General features: G+C 50.4%; 2 protein-coding genes across 2 annotated transcripts; both read left to right on the top strand.

Annotated features, from left to right (window-relative positions):
• The first annotated feature begins 1462 nt into the window (after positions 1–1462).
• LOC135717446 (uncharacterized) lies at positions 1463–5524 on the top strand. Its single transcript, XM_065239537.1, has one exon. It carries the CDS (start codon positions 1463–1465, stop codon positions 5522–5524), a length of 4062 nt encoding a protein of 1353 aa, XP_065095609.1.
• Positions 5525–5614: 90 nt separating this feature from the next.
• On the top strand, positions 5615–10990 carry LOC135717445 (uncharacterized). The gene has a single exon (XM_065239536.1). It carries the CDS (start codon positions 5615–5617, stop codon positions 10988–10990), a length of 5376 nt encoding a protein of 1791 aa, XP_065095608.1.
• The last annotated feature ends 1669 nt before the right edge of the window (positions 10991–12659 follow it).

Genomic DNA, 12659 nt, shown 5'->3' with positions numbered 1-12659 from the left:
TCCAGGTTTCATTCATTCTCAACTTCTGTCGAAGACTACAGCAGAAGTTGGCTACAATAAGTGGTGTACATATTTCTGGTGCATTATTGGACTCGCTTGAAACACGCAAAGGACGCAAAGACTGATACGAGAAGCGAACGGACCTCAGTTGAAATACGTAATAATGCTCTCTGTAAAATGATTGTCATCGCAAATTGAAATGCACATGGTATTGGTTCAGTCCCATAATTCAGATCATCCAAAACAATGACATAAATAATTGTATCGAACTTCATTTGTTGATCTGAAACGAGCTGGAAACATAGTCATCACTAGCAGAGGTGGTACGACATTTGTAAAGCTTGGAAACCGAAGATTGTCAATTTCATAAGATCATTGATCATTCGCTGCCAGACTGAGCAGTACAGTCGACGTTTTTGTTGAACCCCCCGGTTCGACTTGCAACGACTGAACGAAATCCCTTCAGGCAACACTGCTTAACGTCATATCAAATGTTAAAAAAAACACCAATAAATTCACTCTTGTCTGTAGCGTACTAGCAACAATCAATACGAAACTAACGGTATTAAATTGGCTTAGTTACCTCTATGGTACTAGCGTCCACATGTGTTGCCTTATTTCCTCTACTGAGCCCTCATTTCCTCTTAACCTCAACAGTTTCTCTCTCGCTCGTTTCGTCATGTCAGTAGTGTGCTTTGGTCAGAAATTTTATTGTTTTTGCTGTGGTCATTCATGTCGGTTTGTCGGTGACTGCGGTGCTGCTCACAAAGCTACAAGCAAGGCCTGCCGAAAGCGCGCCGAGTACATCGAGATCCAGAAGAAAGCATCGACGAGAAACGGTCGTAAGAAGGAGCTGGAAACAAATGACCAGAACTTCCCACCGGTTACACGACGATTGTCGATGCAGGATTCGATGAGCTGCCCACCCTGTCAACCGACGTTTCCAAAGGCTGTTAAAGCGCCGCTGCAAAAATATTGACAGACGTCAACGCTGGTGGCTCGAGCTGTCAACGGCAGTGACAGTGAAACGGGGAAGAATATTTTTTTTTGGATAAAAGTTCGCGGCGTGGTCGGTAGTGTTCCTTACCGCTACAGTTAAAATTATTTTGCTGTTATATTACTTTATTATATTATTATATTAGGGAGTGCTGGAGTTTATTAAAATCTAGAAAGGAGGTAAAAAGTTCAAACTATTAAATCTAAACTTAAAACGAAACTAATTCTAAACTCCTAGGACCTAGAAGCTAACCTAAAACTTAAAGCGCAGGGAGAGGCCCCACGCTACAAAGAATCACCAAATTTGTGAGTAAAATGAAAATTATTATAATCTAATCTAATAAAATAAAATAATTGCAGTGAAGCAAACGCTAAAGCAAAAGGCTTTCAGAAACGATTCTATGACCTTTCCCCCACCTGCGCGGACAAACTTCAAAATTTGCTGTTGCAAGTGAACTCGATCGAAATGGACGAATCGAGGTTAGCGAGAGCCGTCGGACCGGTAATGGACGAGGAGTCCAGTTGCGTAAGTTGTCAACGACCGGATCGCGCGGAAAACATGGTCCAGTGTGACCAATGCGACAGGTGGCACCATTACACGTGCGCCGGAGTGAATGATAGTGTCGCGGACCGGGCGTGGGTATGTAGCAACTGCATTACCCAGCAGAAGGATGACATCGCCTCCCTTCGAAGCGGATCTAGTCGCTCCAGCACAACGTCAGCGTTTTCGGTTTGCCTGAGCCAGCTGGTGGAAAGGCAACAAGCCGAAAGAGCTCGTGCAGAGCTAGCGCTACAACGTCGTCATCTTGACGAGCAGCAACAGCTCATTGACAACGTGCTAGGAGGAGACATAGCAGGCAGCCATTGTGGTGGCGTTTCATCCAGTGGTGCGAACATTAAAGTGGCGCCGCCCGCCCAACGTATGCGCCTTCCAACTCCACCTACCCCCGGGGCTCCCTTAGCTTCGTCTGTTCGTCGATCAACACCACTGTTGGGTACACCCAGAACTACCGTACCACCGATGGGTTCGACTGCAGTGCTGGAGCCATCCGCTTCAAGGTCTCAACAGGAAAAGGAGCATCCACTAACCGCCCTTTTGGAACTCAGGAACCGTGTTGAGCAGTGCGAAAAGCGCGCCAAACCAACACCTGAGCAACTGTCAGCGTTACGTGTACAGATGGAGGTGTGCAGAACCCTTCTGGAAGAGTTCCAGTCCGGTGAAGAAGCAAGCGGACAAGCTCAACGGTCGGATGCAAGCGATCCGGTAGGACGACGACTACCAAAGCAAGCGACGACAACAAACGAGCCGCGAATGGAGAAGCAGACCGGCGCCATTCCTAAGGCGAGCCAGACGTTGGAATCGGTACCGGAAGCAAATACTAGTCTGCAGAACCCTCTCTGGCAATTGAGGGATCCGGTAAGCCAACCCAGTTTGCCTTCGGTAAGTCAACCAAACGCTGAAATGCGTCCGAACCACGTCGAACCCCCAGGTAAGCGTCAAGCCTTGAATCATATGAACGTATCCCCTTCCTACCATTGCCCCACGACCAATGATTACGAAACAACCCGTGAGCAGCTGCGAATTGACGCGCGCCCGGGAGAACTTAATATGCCCCCCTCAAATTTTCACGAGCAGCTGCGAGAATCCCTCGCGCGCCCGAATGCCTCGAAAACCTTGACTCGAGATAACCGTCAATCCGAACAACACTCAATCGGAGAGCAAACGCGTGAACCTCCCCCGCGTACGGTTGATTCGTCTCAGCCCCCTCGTCAGTCAGAAAGTACACGAAGATACCAAGCGATTCCTTCCCCAGTGCAACACGGTGCTCCCACACAGCAGCAGCTAGCAGCAAGGCAGTCCCTGGCTAAGGAACTTCCTCGATTCTCCGGTGACCCTGCGGACTGGCCGATCTTCATTTCGAATTATCGCTACACGACTGAAGCTTGCGGTTTTTCGGATGGAGAGAATATGCTTCGCCTCCAACGATGTTTGACTGGACCGGCGCTGGAAACTGTGCGCAGTCGGTTGGTATTGCCAGCAGCGGTGCCCCAGGTGATCGAGACTCTTCGTATGCGGTTTGGACGACCGGAACTGCTGATAAATTCTCTGCTGAGCAAGGTGCGGGAAATCCCAGCTCCAAAGTCCGACAGGTTGGAAGGACTCATCGACTTCGGGATGGCGGTGCAGGCCTTATGCGACCACATTGAAGCGGCGAATGAACGCGCTCACCTATCGAACCCGTCTCTTCTGCAGGAACTCGTTACTAAACTTCCCGCGGACCAACGAATGATGTGGGCGGGATACAAGCGGGGATTCGATCACGTCGATCTAAAAACCTTCGGTGACTATATGGCGTCAGTGGTACAGGATGCGACAAGTGTGGTGACCTTTGAGCCAGAAGGTAAAAGGGGCAGTGCTCGCGACCGTCCGAAGAGCAAGGGGTTCGTGAACGCCCATGCAGTGGAAAGCGCGGGGAGTTCCGGAGTTTCATCGAGCGAATCGAGGGAATCACCCAAACAATTCGACTGCCTGAACTGCAACAAAAGTGGGCATCGAGTGCGCGATTGTGAAGTCTTCAAGAAATTGGACATCGACGATCGCTGGAGAAGAGTTCGTGCGCTGTTGCTGTGCCAGAACTGCCTGTTTAACCATGGACGTCGTGCGTGTCGAGGACGAAAGACATGCGACATTGAAGGCTGCCAGTTTCGCCACCATCCTCTCCTCCACTCCCAAAGAGGACCACCAAAGTTGTCGGCACCGACGCCGAGAGTTCAGGTAGCCGATAACCATACCCACCATCACGCAATGTCATCGAAACTCTTCCGTATCATTCCCGTGATACTCCACGGTCGTAGTGGGTCAATTGAAACTTTCGCCTTCCTCGATGAGGGTTCTGACCTGACACTAGTGGAACACGACCTGGCTACTGCGCTGGGCGTGAAGGGGACGCCTCATCCTCTATGTCTTCGGTGGACTGGCGATACTTCGCGATTGGAGAAGGAATCGCGACGGATCACTATCGAGATCGCTGGAAATGGGCAGAGCAAACGCCACAAGTTGGTGAACGCGAGGACCGTCAACAATCTCAGTCTTCCCGTCCAAAGCTTCCAGGCCGAAGAAGCGGTGAAAGTGTACCCGCACCTAAAGGGCATCCCAGTAAGCAGCTATCAGAATGCCAAACCCAAGATCCTCATCGGCATCGACAATCTGCATCTGGCACTTCCGCTGAAGATAAGAGAAGGTGATGGATCTGCGCCGGTGGCTGCTAAAACAAGGCTAGGCTGGTGCGTCTATGGTCCTCGAGGAAGCAGCAATCGTGAATCGTACAGCTTCCACGTTGGAGAATGCGCCTGTGACGAGAAGCTCCACGAGACGGTGAAAGATTTTTTCGATATTGAGAACACTGGAACGGGTCTAGTGGAAACTCCGTTGACGAAGGATGATCAACGAGCGGTGACCATCATGGAAACTACAACTCGACGAGTTGCGGACCGTTTTGAGACGGGATTAATTTGGAAGGAGGACCAAGTGGAATTCCCAAACAGCTATACGATGGCACTGCGTCGACTAGAATGCCTTGAACGACGGATGGATCGTGACCCGGAGCTGAAGGAGAATCTACATCGACAAATACGCGAATACGAAGTGAAGGGCTATGCACATAAGGCGACGAAAGCGGAAATGGAAGCAGCCGACCCAAGGAGAACGTGGTACCTACCAGTAGGAGCAGTCATGAACCCCAAGAAACCGGGGAAGGTCCGTATCATCTGGGATGCGGCCGCTAAAGTAGATGGTGTATCTCTGAATAGTGCACTACTCAAAGGCCCGGATCAACTATCTTCTCTACCAGGGGTCCTATTCCGCTTCCGTCAGTATGGGGTGGCAGTAAGTTCGGATGTTCAGGAGATGTTCCACCAACTCCGGATCCGAGAAGAAGACAAGATTTCTCAACTATTTTTATGGCGCACTAATCCATCCGACAATCCAACGGTGTACGTGATGGATGTTGCAACATTCGGGAGCACCTGCTCGCCAGCATCAGCACAATTCGTGAAAAACCGCAACGCCGAGGAACATTCCGAAGCCTACCCCGAAGCGGCAAAAGCGATCATTCACGACCACTACGTCGACGATTATCTGGCGAGCTTTAGCTCCGTGGAGGAAGCAGCAAAGGTGGCAAGCGATGTGCGCTACGTTCATGGCAACGGAGGATTCAAGCTTCATAACTGGCGGTCGAACAGCAGCACGGTGCTCAACAGACTAGGCGTAGTCCAACACGATGCCGATAAGGAGCTGGACCTGATCGAAGGCGCGAAAACCGAAAGGGTGCTCGGTATGCTTTGGAGTCCGTCAACCGATGAACTGAGTTTCTCTACACAGATGAGCGAAGAGGTGCAAACGCTGATACGCACAACTACGAGGCCGACGAAGAGACAGGTGCTGCGATGTGTGATGACCCTATTTGATCCGTTGGGGTTGCTTTCGCCGTTCATCATCCACGGAAAGGTTCCCCAACGGATCAAATAGGGTCATCACACATCGCAGAACCCTCTCTGGCAATTGAGGGATCCGGTAAGCCAACCCAGTTTGCCTTCGGTAAGTCAACCAAACGCTGAAATGCGTCCGAACCACGTCGAACCCCCAGGTAAGCGTCAAGCCTTGAATCATATGAACGTATCCCCTTCCTACCATTGCCCCACGACCAATGATTACGAAACAACCCGTGAGCAGCTGCGAATTGACGCGCGCCCGGGAGAACTTAATATGCCCCCCTCAAATTTTCACGAGCAGCTGCGAGAATCCCTCGCGCGCCCGAATGCCTCGAAAACCTTGACTCGAGATAACCGTCAATCCGAACAACACTCAATCGGAGAGCAAACGCGTGAACCTCCCCCGCGTACGGTTGATTCGTCTCAGCCCCCTCGTCAGTCAGAAAGTACACGAAGATACCAAGCGATTCCTTCCCCAGTGCAACACGGTGCTCCCACACAGCAGCAGCTAGCAGCAAGGCAGTCCCTGGCTAAGGAACTTCCTCGATTCTCCGGTGACCCTGCGGACTGGCCGATCTTCATTTCGAATTATCGCTACACGACTGAAGCTTGCGGTTTTTCGGATGGAGAGAATATGCTTCGCCTCCAACGATGTTTGACTGGACCGGCGCTGGAAACTGTGCGCAGTCGGTTGGTATTGCCAGCAGCGGTGCCCCAGGTGATCGAGACTCTTCGTATGCGGTTTGGACGACCGGAACTGCTGATAAATTCTCTGCTGAGCAAGGTGCGGGAAATCCCAGCTCCAAAGTCCGACAGGTTGGAAGGACTCATCGACTTCGGGATGGCGGTGCAGGCCTTATGCGACCACATTGAAGCGGCGAATGAACGCGCTCACCTATCGAACCCGTCTCTTCTGCAGGAACTCGTTACTAAACTTCCCGCGGACCAACGAATGATGTGGGCGGGATACAAGCGGGGATTCGATCACGTCGATCTAAAAACCTTCGGTGACTATATGGCGTCAGTGGTACAGGATGCGACAAGTGTGGTGACCTTTGAGCCAGAAGGTAAAAGGGGCAGTGCTCGCGACCGTCCGAAGAGCAAGGGGTTCGTGAACGCCCATGCAGTGGAAAGCGCGGGGAGTTCCGGAGTTTCATCGAGCGAATCGAGGGAATCACCCAAACAATTCGACTGCCTGAACTGCAACAAAAGTGGGCATCGAGTGCGCGATTGTGAAGTCTTCAAGAAATTGGACATCGACGATCGCTGGAGAAGAGTTCGTGCGCTGTTGCTGTGCCAGAACTGCCTGTTTAACCATGGACGTCGTGCGTGTCGAGGACGAAAGACATGCGACATTGAAGGCTGCCAGTTTCGCCACCATCCTCTCCTCCACTCCCAAAGAGGACCACCAAAGTTGTCGGCACCGACGCCGAGAGTTCAGGTAGCCGATAACCATACCCACCATCACGCAATGTCATCGAAACTCTTCCGTATCATTCCCGTGATACTCCACGGTCGTAGTGGGTCAATTGAAACTTTCGCCTTCCTCGATGAGGGTTCTGACCTGACACTAGTGGAACACGACCTGGCTACTGCGCTGGGCGTGAAGGGGACGCCTCATCCTCTATGTCTTCGGTGGACTGGCGATACTTCGCGATTGGAGAAGGAATCGCGACGGATCACTATCGAGATCGCTGGAAATGGGCAGAGCAAACGCCACAAGTTGGTGAACGCGAGGACCGTCAACAATCTCAGTCTTCCCGTCCAAAGCTTCCAGGCCGAAGAAGCGGTGAAAGTGTACCCGCACCTAAAGGGCATCCCAGTAAGCAGCTATCAGAATGCCAAACCCAAGATCCTCATCGGCATCGACAATCTGCATCTGGCACTTCCGCTGAAGATAAGAGAAGGTGATGGATCTGCGCCGGTGGCTGCTAAAACAAGGCTAGGCTGGTGCGTCTATGGTCCTCGAGGAAGCAGCAATCGTGAATCGTACAGCTTCCACGTTGGAGAATGCGCCTGTGACGAGAAGCTCCACGAGACGGTGAAAGATTTTTTCGATATTGAGAACACTGGAACGGGTCTAGTGGAAACTCCGTTGACGAAGGATGATCAACGAGCGGTGACCATCATGGAAACTACAACTCGACGAGTTGCGGACCGTTTTGAGACGGGATTAATTTGGAAGGAGGACCAAGTGGAATTCCCAAACAGCTATACGATGGCACTGCGTCGACTAGAATGCCTTGAACGACGGATGGATCGTGACCCGGAGCTGAAGGAGAATCTACATCGACAAATACGCGAATACGAAGTGAAGGGCTATGCACATAAGGCGACGAAAGCGGAAATGGAAGCAGCCGACCCAAGGAGAACGTGGTACCTACCAGTAGGAGCAGTCATGAACCCCAAGAAACCGGGGAAGGTCCGTATCATCTGGGATGCGGCCGCTAAAGTAGATGGTGTATCTCTGAATAGTGCACTACTCAAAGGCCCGGATCAACTATCTTCTCTACCAGGGGTCCTATTCCGCTTCCGTCAGTATGGGGTGGCAGTAAGTTCGGATGTTCAGGAGATGTTCCACCAACTCCGGATCCGAGAAGAAGACAAGATTTCTCAACTATTTTTATGGCGCACTAATCCATCCGACAATCCAACGGTGTACGTGATGGATGTTGCAACATTCGGGAGCACCTGCTCGCCAGCATCAGCACAATTCGTGAAAAACCGCAACGCCGAGGAACATTCCGAAGCCTACCCCGAAGCGGCAAAAGCGATCATTCACGACCACTACGTCGACGATTATCTGGCGAGCTTTAGCTCCGTGGAGGAAGCAGCAAAGGTGGCAAGCGATGTGCGCTACGTTCATGGCAACGGAGGATTCAAGCTTCATAACTGGCGGTCGAACAGCAGCACGGTGCTCAACAGACTAGGCGTAGTCCAACACGATGCCGATAAGGAGCTGGACCTGATCGAAGGCGCGAAAACCGAAAGGGTGCTCGGTATGCTTTGGAGTCCGTCAACCGATGAACTGAGTTTCTCTACACAGATGAGCGAAGAGGTGCAAACGCTGATACGCACAACTACGAGGCCGACGAAGAGACAGGTGCTGCGATGTGTGATGACCCTATTTGATCCGTTGGGGTTGCTTTCGCCGTTCATCATCCACGGAAAGGTTCTGATTCAGGACCTATGGCGAGTAGGTACGGAGTGGGACGAACAAGTCAGTGATGAGGTCTACAAGAAATGGCAGAGGTGGATACAGATGATCGAATACATAGCCGAGATCCGAATCCCAAGATGTTACTTCCCTAGTGCTACTCGGAGGACCTACCAGAATTCTGAAGTCCATGTGTTCGTCGACGCAAGCGAGGTGGCGTATTCTTGTGCGGTCTATCTACGCACATTCAACGAAGACGGCGATCCGCAGGGTTGCCTAATCGCCGCCAAATCAAAGGTCGCTCCTCTGAAACCTTGGTCTATTCCCCGGCTGGAACTACAGGCATGTGTCTTGGGCGCACGGTGGTCGAAATTCGTCATAGAAAACCACAACGTTCCCGTATCCAAGACCACGTACTGGACGGATTCAAGAACAGCGCTAGCCTGGATTAAAGCTGATCCGCGTAACTATCGACAGTTCGTCTCCTATCGGATAGGCGAGATCCTGGAACATTCAACGGCAGCTCAGTGGCGGTGGGTACCGTCAAAATCCAATCCAGCGGATGAAGCGACGAAATGGGGAAGTGGCCCGTACTTCGATCACGACAGCAGTTGGTTTCAAGGACCCAACTTTCTACGATTGCCGGAAAAAGAGTGGCCCCGTATTAAAGAACCAGTGACCGCTACTAACGAAGAAATGCGTGCATCGATTCTGCACCACCGATCGTTTGAACCCGCAATAGACTTCAATCGGTTCTCATCCTGGGATAGGCTGCAACGTGCAACCGCATACGCTCTTCGATTCCTGCACAACACGTCCAAGAAGCGGCCGGAATACTCCGGGCCGTTGCAACAATCGGAACTTCGAGCGGCTGAAGAAACAATCCTTAAGTTGGTACAGCATGAATCCTACCCAGATGAAGTTGCCGCACTGTCGAATAAAGCGCCGAACGAAGCGGGACAGGAGGTTATCGGGAAGCAAAGCTCCATCTATCAACTGATGCCAATGCTGGATGGTAACGGATTGCTACGCGAGCGCGGTCGGATCGAGATAGCTGAACATGTTCCCTATGGCGTGCGACATCCGGTGATCCTCCCGAGGAAGCATCGCGTCACGGAACTCTTAGTGAACCGATACCATCGCTATTATCACCATGGGAACGACGAAACGGTGGTTAACGAGGTCCGGCAGCTATACACAATCCCTAGACTTCGATTGGTGGTCAAGCAAGTGAAACGCGATTGCGCCTTCTGCAAGATTCGTCGAGCACGACCAACGATTCCGCCGATGGCACCACTTCCGGCTGCACGTCTAGCGCACCACGAACGACCATTCACTTATACTGGAGTGGACTATTTCGGACCGCTGTTGGTGAAGCTGGGAAGATCCAACGTCAAACGGTGGATCGCACTGTTCACCTGTCTTACGGTGCGCGCTGTCCATTTAGAAGTTGCCTACTCACTATCAACGGAATCATGCATTTCCTGCGTCCGCAGATTCGTGGGTCGCCGGGGGCCACCAGCCGAGTTCTTCAGCGACAATGGAACGAATTTCCAAGGGGCGGACCGAGTACTGCAGCACCAAATAAACCAAGGACTGTCCACAACATTCACCGGTAGGAACACAAAATGGAGCTTTATACCACCGGGAGCACCACACATGGGGGGAGCTTGGGAACGTTTGGTTCAATCCGTAAAGACAGCGATGGTAGAAGCGTACTCCGAGGGGAAGCTAGATGATGAAGGGCTGCAGACACTGGTCGTGGAGGCTGAGAATATGGTAAACTCAAGGCCTCTGACGTATTTACCACTCGAGTCCGAGGAGGCAGAGGCACTCACACCGAATCATTTTTTGCTGCTGAGTTCGAATGGGGTGAAGAGAATCAGCGAAGGAGGCGAAGCGGTAGTTCGGGGACAGTCGCCAGAGCTAGTTCGTCGGCAAATCCTAGGTAGATCGTGGGAGCTGATTCAACGCCAACTGGAGGCATTCTGGAAGCGCTGGTTGATAGAGTACCTGCCGGTGATCCGTCGACAAACAAAATGGTTTGAGGAAACCAGAGCACTCGAACCTGGAGATCTGGTAATGGTGGCGGAGCCAGCGAAGCGGAATGGATGGGAGCGAGGACGAATCATCCATATGATCCCGAATCCGGATGGCCGGAAGCGAAGAGCAGTGGTAAAGATTGGTGGAAAAACTCCAGTGCGGCCGGTGACAAGGCTGGCACTACTCGATGTGAAGGAGAAACGTGAAGTTCCGGAGAACACCGGACTACACCCGGGGGAGACTGTCGATGCAGGATTCGATGAGCTGCCCACCCTGTCAACCGACGTTTCCAAAGGCTGTTAAAGCGCCGCTGCAAAAATATTGACAGACGTCAACGCTGGTGGCTCGAGCTGTCAACGGCAGTGACAGTGAAACGGGGAAGAATATTTTTTTTTGGATAAAAGTTCGCGGCGTGGTCGGTAGTGTTCCTTACCGCTACAGTTAAAATTATTTTGCTGTTATATTACTTTATTATATTATTATATTAGGGAGTGCTGGAGTTTATTAAAATCTAGAAAGGAGGTAAAAAGTTCAAACTATTAAATCTAAACTTAAAACGAAACTAATTCTAAACTCCTAGGACCTAGAAGCTAACCTAAAACTTAAAGCGCAGGGAGAGGCCCCACGCTACAAAGAATCACCAAATTTGTGAGTAAAATGAAAATTATTATAATCTAATCTAATAAAATAAAATAATTGCAGTGAAGCAAACGCTAAAGCAAAAGGCTTTCAGAAACGATTCTATGACCTTTCCCCCACCTGCGCGGACAACGATCGATTACAGTGCTGCCTCCGTTGCCACTCAATCAACGATTGCCCCTCACTCTGCAGAACCATCTCGGGTTCCATTTGATCTTACAAGGAACATCGACTGGCAGAAATATGCAACGGCGGTGACAATCGGTGTCGAATCAATAGATGCGCTTCCACCATTGGAAGAATATCGATTCCTAGCCGATTTGATTTACAAAAGCTCACTGGAAGCACAAAAAATAAAAGTTCCAAGTGCACCCTTTAAAAGGAGACCAGCCACACCTGGTTGGGACGAAGAATGCACAAAATTGTATGTAGAAAAATCTGATGCTTTCAAAGCTTTTCGTAGACACAAAACCTCCACTTACTTCGAGGAATATTCAAAGCTTGAGACAAAGCTGAAACAATTAATCAAAGCAAAAAAACGCGGTTATTGGCGCAATTTCGTCGAGGGACTCTCACGAGAAACCTCAATGAACACCTTGTGGAGGGTGGCTCGCAACATGCGTAACCGCTCATCTTTCAATGAAAGTGAAGAATACTCCAACCGATGGATATTCGATTTCGCTAAAAATGTCTGTCCGGACTCAGTTCCAGCACAAAATATTCTTCGAGAAGCGTCTCCTAGCGGCGGCTCTCTGGATAGACCATTCTCAATGCTGGATTTCTCTATGGCTCTTCTTTCATCGAACAACTCCTCACCGGGAAGCGATATGATTAAATTCAATCTTCTGAAAAATCTCCCAGATATCGCTAAAAGACGCTTGCTAGATTTATTCAATTCCTTGCTAGAAAACAACATTGTACCGCCTGAATGGAGACAGGTCAAAGTAATAGCCATTAAAAACCTGGCAAATCAGCGTCTGACCATAACTCATACCGTCCGATTGCTATGCTTTCGTGCATTAGGAAATTGTTGGAGAAAATAATCCTTCGGAGACTCGATCACTGGGTCGAATCAAATAACTTGCTATCAAATACACAGTTTGGGTTCCGCAAGAGCAAAGGAACAAACGATTGTCTAGCGCTGCTTTCCACAGATATTCAACTGGCCTTTGCGCACAAGGAGCAATTGGCTTCAGTATTCTTGGACATTAAGGGGGCTTTTGATTCAGTTTCCATTGAAATTCTGTCAGAAAATCTGCACAGATGTGGACTTTCTGGAATTTTAAATAATTTCTTGTACAATTTGTTGTCAGAAAAGCAAATGAACTTTTCT

The sequence above is a fragment of the Ochlerotatus camptorhynchus genome, unplaced genomic scaffold (assembly GCF_037179485.1).
Source record: "Ochlerotatus camptorhynchus isolate MF236.1 unplaced genomic scaffold, CSIRO-AGI_Acam_v1.1 ptg000055l, whole genome shotgun sequence".
In the NCBI taxonomy this organism is placed as follows: Eukaryota; Metazoa; Arthropoda; class Insecta; order Diptera; family Culicidae; genus Ochlerotatus; species Ochlerotatus camptorhynchus.
This window is presented reverse-complemented; position numbering and strand designations above follow the sequence as displayed.